The sequence below is a fragment of the Rhinopithecus bieti genome, unplaced genomic scaffold (genome assembly GCF_001698545.2).
Source record: "Rhinopithecus bieti isolate Rb0 unplaced genomic scaffold, ASM169854v2 scaffold_12642, whole genome shotgun sequence".
Lineage (NCBI taxonomy): Eukaryota > Metazoa > Chordata > Mammalia > Primates > Cercopithecidae > Rhinopithecus > Rhinopithecus bieti.
Window position 1 is genome coordinate 123,353 of NW_016807465.1, and position 7,871 is coordinate 131,223.

A 7,871-nucleotide genomic window follows, 5' to 3' on the forward strand; every position below is an offset into this window, starting at 1 on the left:
AAAAAAAAAAAAAAAAAGTAGTTTGGAGATTTCTCAAAGAACTTAAAACAGAACTACCATTCGACCCAGTAATCACATTGTTGGGTACATACCCCAGGGAAAATAAACCATTCTTCCAAAAAGACACATACCCACATATATTAATTGCATTTGCTATTCATACAGTAGCAAAGACATGGAATCAACCTAAGTGCTCATCAATGGTGGATAAGATTGATGCATTGATTGATTTAGAGACTAAGTTAGTTACTCTGTTGCTCAGGCTGGAGTGAAATGGGGTGATCTCGGCTCACTGCAACCTCTGGCCTCCCAAGTTCAAGCAACTCTTTTGCCCCACCATCAAGAGTAGCTGGCTAATTTTTGTATTTTCAGTAGAGATGGGGTTTCACCATATTGGCCAGGCTGGTCTCAAACTCCTGACCTCCAGTGATCCACCCATCTCAGCCTCTCAAGGTGCTGGGATTATAGGCGTGAGCCACAGCGCCCAGCCAGATTTTTTAAAATGTGGTATATATACATCACGGAATATACACTATGGAATACTATGCAGTCATAAAAAAGAATGAAATAATGTCTTTTGCAACAACATAGGTGGAACTGAAGGCCATTATGCTAAGTGAATGAACACAGGAACAGAAAACCAAATACTACATGGTTCTCACTTATAAGTGGGAGCTAAGCATTGGATACACATGGTCATAAAGATGGGAATAACAGACACTGGGGGTTACTAGATGGGGGAGATAGGGAGGAGGAGGGAAGGGCTGAAAAACCACCTATTGGGTACTATGCTCACTGCCTGGGTGACAGGATCATTTGTACCCTAAACTTCACTGTCACACAGTATATTCATGTAACAAACCTGTACATGTATCTCCTGAACCTAAAATAAATAAAATTGAAATTATTTTTTTAAAAAAAGAACATTCATGATCAAAATTGTCATTTTCTATTTTATGAGATTTCACAGAAAATCATCATTGTAGTCTTAAAAGAAAATATAAAAAAAATTTTCTTTAAATTAATCATCCATCAAAACAAGGAATACTAACCTTCTCTTGTACAGCTGGCTGAAAGTGTTGCATCTTTCCAGATCCCTGTAAGGACTGCCAAATGTTGCAGAATTCATCATCATCTTTAGCAGATACCTAGCAAAGCACAAACAATTTCTTAAGAAAATGAAATAGGAAGAAATAAAATGCATATTAAAATCAAACAATTTATTTATTAATGTTATTCAGTGGTAGATGGGATATTAAACTAACTTGTTTTTTTTTTTTGACTCGGGGTCTTACTCATGTGGGGTGTTGCTCATGTCACCTACGCTGGGAAGCTGTGGTGGGGTCACAGTTGACTGTAACCTCAAATTCCTGGGCTCAATCCTCAGCCTCCTGTGGAGCTAGGACTACAAGCATGTTACCACCATGCCCAACTAATTTTTTTTTTTTCTTCTAGGGATGGGTTACCGTGTTTTGCTGTATTGCCCTATTGCCCAGGCTGGTCTTGAACTCCTGCCTCAAGCAGTCCTCCTGCCTTAGCCTCCCAGAGTGTTGGGGTTACAGATGTGAGCTACCACATCCACCCCTAAACTAACTTTCATTATGTGAAATCTCTTAGTTCCTTTTTTTTCTAAAGCTCAGTATAGTAATCACAAAAGTATTCTGTGAGAGTGAAACTGGTGTTCTTTATATGCAACTGGTCTTGAATGGTTTTATTTGTTGAAAAAGAAAGCATAACAAACACTATAAAAGATTACACTGAATTAATATCCCCATCAATAGGTTTTTTTTTGTCTTCTAATGTAAAATACATTCTCTCACTCAAATTAACACCTAAAATTTTATTTTAAAATCTTCACCTTACACAAAATAATCTAATAAATTTAAATATCAACGATTAAGATTAAAACTCTGGAAAAATAGGCACCAAATTTTGACAGTGGTTACCTATGAGATTTGAGAGGCCGTTTGCTTGTGTTTCCTTTGTTATCATCTACTTCTGTGTTTTCCAATTGGTTTATAATAAACAGGTACTATTTGGGTTAAAAAATGTACTTAATAGGCATGAGATTTGGGGCCATGGAATTAAATAGTGTCTCAAACAAGATAACTCAATTTTTGTCCCTAGAAAGAATAAATAAAGGAAATCACCCATAAATTGTATGGTAGAAACTTGAAAATTGCTTTTGATAAATGTGATATAATCTTTGCCCTTTATCTTTCAAATTTGTTATTTATAGCAGATAGCACAGGACATTTGGATTATATAAGAAAAAAAATTAAATGTTAACTTGTAAAGTAAACATATAAAAGAAAACATGAACATTCTTAAGTTCCTTATTTAAATACACTTTTTTCCTTTAATACAACTGTTATTTTGTAGCAAAGGTAGAATGCTAGCTATAGCATTCTTTACTAGCCTAGTATTTTAAATTTGGAATTGACCTGAACCAAAACTTTTTAAATAAAAAAGGGAAACTAAGTTAAATTAGGTTTACATTTACAAAGTCTGCTGTGATTTCTGACTTGTAAAAGGGGTAAAGGTGAAGTTAAAGACTGAGAGTCTTACTTGAGTAGGAACAAAAAGTGATTGAGGGGAATGGTTGAGGCCTCCCAAATGCCCACAGGAAACTGATGAATTTGAGCTATAGTGATGCACAGCTGGTTGTGGTTTTACAATAGCTGTCAACTTCTGATTTCCAGTTTCAGAGCGACTCCCATGAGAAAGGTTCACCAAGGCACTTGTTGGCAGTCGATAACCTCTACCAGGCGAGCATCTAAAAGTAAAAAGTTACATCAGTGTCGGAAGGAAAACAATACTAAATGTGTTAGGGAGAAAAGTCAAATAATTTTTGGTGGACAATCCATCATCAGCATTAGTAAACACTACTTTTTAAATTCAGTAGAGGAACCTCAAATCATAGAAATAGCTCAATTTATAAGATGATGTATTTCTACAAAGTTTCCTAGGAGCACATTTAGTATTTACTAAGTAGAGAAAACCCAACTATGTTTTAGGGGTGTGTGTCGATTTGTTGTTAAGAAGCTTGCATCTTAATTGTTGAATACAACTGAAAATTTATGAATTTTTTTTTTGTTGTTGTTGAGAGATGAGATCTCGCTGTTACTCAGGATGAAGTGCAATGGTGCTATATCCTAGCTCACTGCAGTGTCGAACTCCTGGACTCAAACAGTCTTCCTACCTCAGCCTCCTGAGTAAGTGAGACCACAGGTGCAAGGCACGATGCCTGGCATGCTTTTGTATTTTTTTTAGAGACAGGGTCTCACTATGTCACCCAGGCTGGTTTTGAACTCCTGGGCTCAAGTGATCCTCCATCCTTGGCCTCCCAAAGTGTTAGGATTACAGATGTGAGCCACCACGCCTGGCCTCAAACGTCTTAAAAACTGTGGAACCGGGCATGGTGGTTCACGCCTGTAATCCCAGCACAGCACTTGGGAGGCTGAGGCAGGCGGATCAGTTGAGGACAGAAGTTCAAGACCAGCCTGGCAAACATGTTGAAACTCTGTCTCTATTAAAAATACAAAAAAATTAGCTGAGCATGGTAGTGCACACCTGTAATCCCAGCTACCCGGAAGGCTGAGGCAGAATTGCTTGAACCCGGGAGATGGAGGCTGCAGTGAGCCAAGATCATGCCACTGCACTCCAGACTGGGCAACAGAACAAGAATCTGTCTCAAAAAACAAAACAAAACAAACAAAAACCAAAAAATGAAAACTGTGGTTTGGGCAGTCTAGGTTATGAAAGCTCAGGAGCATAGAACCATTCTCAGTACGCTCTTCCTAAGCAACAGGGTAAATGTTAGCTTTGATTTCATTTGTCTATTGGTAAAATGTGGAGTCCGGCCCTTTTTTCTCTCATTTTCCCATCTTAAAGTTCTGGGTCTGTATCTGGAAAGGCTTAAGAGACAAGTATTTGTGATTTCCATCTTTCACGGCCTTGATAAACGTGTTAGATATTAAAGAAACCTTCTCTTTTCAACTCTATGACCTACTTTTTTCTCTTTGAGAGTATAATTTTCTTATATTGAAAGAAAGTGCAAAAGTAGAGTTCTATGACAAACCTTTGTAAGTTCAAGGTTGCTAGGAAGTATCTATTTTCATGAGAACTAAACTTACTAAAGATTCTGCATTACAGAAATGAATATACTGCAAGCAGGTAATCTTTTACCCAGCTCTCTATCAGTCAATGAATTCACTGTCCCTTACTAGGAGACGGGGAAAAAAAGACACCGAGGAAAAGAAAACCACAAAAATATACTTAAAATATATTTTGAAAAGTTAGTGAATCAAAGGCATCGGTAATCAAACATTTTCATGAACAATAAAATCAGACAGGAGATCCGGATTCTGCCACTGCATGTGAAGAGTATAGACAGGAGAAGTCTTTGAGTAACAAGCATATTTAAGTTGCAAAACAACAATAATAGCATCCTGAAGGTAACTACTTGGTATAACGGCCAAAGACTGTGATTTCATGCAAGGAGGTTAAAAAAGGGTAATTTTTTATTTTAATTACTCATTCATCAAAATAGAAGAGAAAAAGAAACTAGATAAATTCAGTTGCTTTCCAGCTGATTTTTAGAAAGTAGAAACTGGAAAGGATTTTGTTTCATTCTCACAATAACCTAGGGAAGTATGTATATATCTTCATTATAGATGAGGAAATTGAGGGTCAGACACTTAATTAACCTACCCAAGGTAACACAATGTTTAAGTGTGAGAGTTTACACCACAGTGCCTCTCATTTTATCATGATCCTTGTTCCTATAACTTTAAACTTTCTATTGGCACTTTCCCCCAAAATACTCATCTTATCTGTGTTAACTCTCTTCCTTTAAACCTCCTAACCTCCAGTTAACTTTCTCCTTTCCTTTATAGTCAAACTTCCCAAGTGTTGCCTCCATTTCCTGTCTCCATTACTACACTTGCCATTCACTTCTCAAATCATGCCAATCTGTCGTGAGCACCTACAACTCCACTAAAATTGGTGACAAAGACATACATGTCACTAGTTTCAAAGGACATTTCTATTCCTCAAGTTATTTAACCCTAATACCATTGTTTACATATGCTATTCTATCTTCCTGTGCACATGTCATTATTCCCCCCTTTTTTCCCTTGGTAGCTATTATTCATTCTTCAAGTTCTATCTTAAATACCACTTCCTCAAGGAGGCCTTTCCGTTACTCGCAGGACGGGTCATACTCTTTATAAAAACCTGCACTTCTTCCTAGTGCTTGCCATGTTTTAATTAAGTAATATTGTAATCAGTTGCTTAATTACCTCCCTCACTAAAATGAAAGCTCTATGAGGGTAGAAAGCATATCTGCCTTATTCAGTGTTACATCTCTAGTAGCAAGTATGTCTTACACATACCATGAATTGAAATTGTAAACAAATAAAAAATAATGTAAAGTCACTGGCCACATGAACATATTCACAAAGGGAAATTATCACTGGGAAATACAAACCTTATTGTTAATCCTCCAGGAAATTCTTCATCAAATAATACTTCAAACAGTACATCAGCTTCTCTATTAGCTGTTAAAACAGGGAGAGAAAGAGACAATAAAAAATCATATGAAAAATCAACATATAAGTTTTTGGAGTGTTTGGAAGTATTTATTATAAAAATTCTGGATATGATATAAAATGTTCAGGATATGAAGAATGGCATAATATTAATACAAGGAACGTTATATAAGCTAAGAAACAGAATACCAGTGCTTTAGAGGATCATTATTGTCCCAATTCCCAACTAGGTAACCATTATCTTCAATTTGGCAGTTATGATTCCTTATGTTTCTTTATACTTCTACTACATACATATGTATCTGTGAATAATATACAGTATTGTTTTGCAAGTTTTGAAACATATACATGATATCATAGGGAATATATTATTTTGCAACTTATTTTTATTTCTTTCAACATTATATTTGTGAGATTCACCCAGGTAAACATGTACATTCAGTTTTCTGGATATATAGTATCCCATCTATGGGTATACAATAATTTATTCATTCTCCTGCTGATAAACATTTAGGTGATTTCTAACTTTTGCTATTACAAACAATGCTACAATGAACATGCAAATGTGTCCTTTATGCAGGTGATTGTCCCCTAGGTTAAAAGTGAAAACTGCCGGGTCTTAAGGCATGTACTTTTTTTAAAAAAAACAGCCTTACTGGGCTGGGCACGGTGGCTCATGCCTGTAATCCCAGTACTTTGGGAGGCTGAGGCAGGAGGATCACGAGGTCAGGAGATCAAGAAGATCCTGGCTAACATGGTGAAACCATGTCTCTACTAAAAATACAAAAAAAAAAGTTAGCCAGGCATGGTGGCGGGCACCTGTTGTCCCAGCTACTTGGGAGGCTGAGGCAGGAGAATGGCGTGAACTCGCGAGGTGGAGCTTGCAGTGAGCCAAGATTGCGTCACTGCACTCCAGCCTGGGCGACAGAGCAAGGCTCCATCTCAAAACAAACAAGCAAACAAACAACAACAACACAGCCTTACTGAGGTATAACTGACATATGATACACTGCACATATCTGAAATATACAAGTTAATGAGTTTTAACATACATAATTAACCATGAAGCCATGACAAATAGGATAATCACTTCCAAACCTTTCCATGTCCTTTTGTAATCTGAATCCTCCTAATCCAGGCAACAACTAAAACGCTGCTGTCACCATAGGTTACTTTATATTTGTAGAATTTTATGTAAATGAAATAATACAATGTATATTCCTCATTCGTCTGGCTTCTTTGAGCATAATTATTTTGAGAGTCACCTATGTTGTGTGTATCAGTAGTTTCTTTTTTATAGCTGAGAAGTATTCCACTGCATATGTATCCAAGAATTTGTTTACCTATTCACCTATTAATGGGAATTTAGATTATTTCTAGGCTTTGGTTATTACATACAAACCTGCTATGAAGATTCACGAACAAGGTTTAATGCGGATTTAAGTCTCATTTCTCTTGGGTAAATACCCACCTATGAATGGGATGGCTGGGCCCTATGCTATGATGTATGTTTAACTTTTTTTTTTTTTTTTTTTTTTTTTGAGACGGAGTCTCGCTGTGTCGCCCAGGCTGGAGTGCAGTGGCGCCATCTCGGCTCACTGCAAGCGCCGCCTCCCAGGTTCACGCCATTCTCCTGCCTCAGCCTCCGAGTAGCTGGGACTACAGGTGCCCGCCACCATGCCCGGCTAGTTTTTTGTATTTTTAGTAGAGTCGGGGTTTCACCACGTTAGCCAGGATGGTCTTGATCTCCTGACCTCGTGATCCACCCGCCTCGGGCTCCCAAAGTGCTGGGATTACAGGCTTGAGCCACCGCGCCCGGCTGTATGTTTAACTTTTTAAGGACTTACCTTCATCATGATAGCCCACCAATGGGGGGAGAAAAAAAAGAACCCACTAAACTACTTTCCAAAGTGGGTTTATCTTTTACATTACGACTGGCAATACAGGAGAGTTCTAGTTGCCCTATATCATTGTCAACACTTGGTATAACCACTCTCTTAAGTCTTTCTAGTCTGTACGTGGTAATATCTTATTTGGTGTTAATTTGTATTTCCCTAACAACGAATGATGTTGAGCATCTTTTCATATGCTTGTTATCCATATATCTTCTGTGGTAAAATATCTGTTCAGCTATTTTGATCAATTTAAAAACTGGGTTGTTTGATTTATTAAGTTGTAAAAAACTTTTACATAGTCTAAATAAAAGCATTTGTTGGATTTATGTTTTGCTAATATGTGCCTTTTCATTTCTGTAATACTGTCTTTTGAAGAGTGAGAGGTTTTTTTTTGTTTTTTTTTTTTTAAATTTTGATGAAGTCT

At 37.1% G+C, this 7,871-nt stretch overlaps 1 protein-coding gene across 1 annotated transcript in view; it reads right to left on the reverse strand.

The window, feature by feature from the left end:
- The window catches only part of XRN1 (5'-3' exoribonuclease 1), a 125,293-nt gene that overhangs the window by 47,137 nt on the left and 70,285 nt on the right, over positions 1–7,871 (reverse strand). Inside the window, 3 exon segments of the mRNA XM_017882269.1 lie at positions 1,053–1,148; positions 2,569–2,776; positions 5,492–5,561. Of these exon segments, the coding sequence (XP_017737758.1) occupies positions 1,053–1,148; positions 2,569–2,776; positions 5,492–5,561 (374 nt within the window).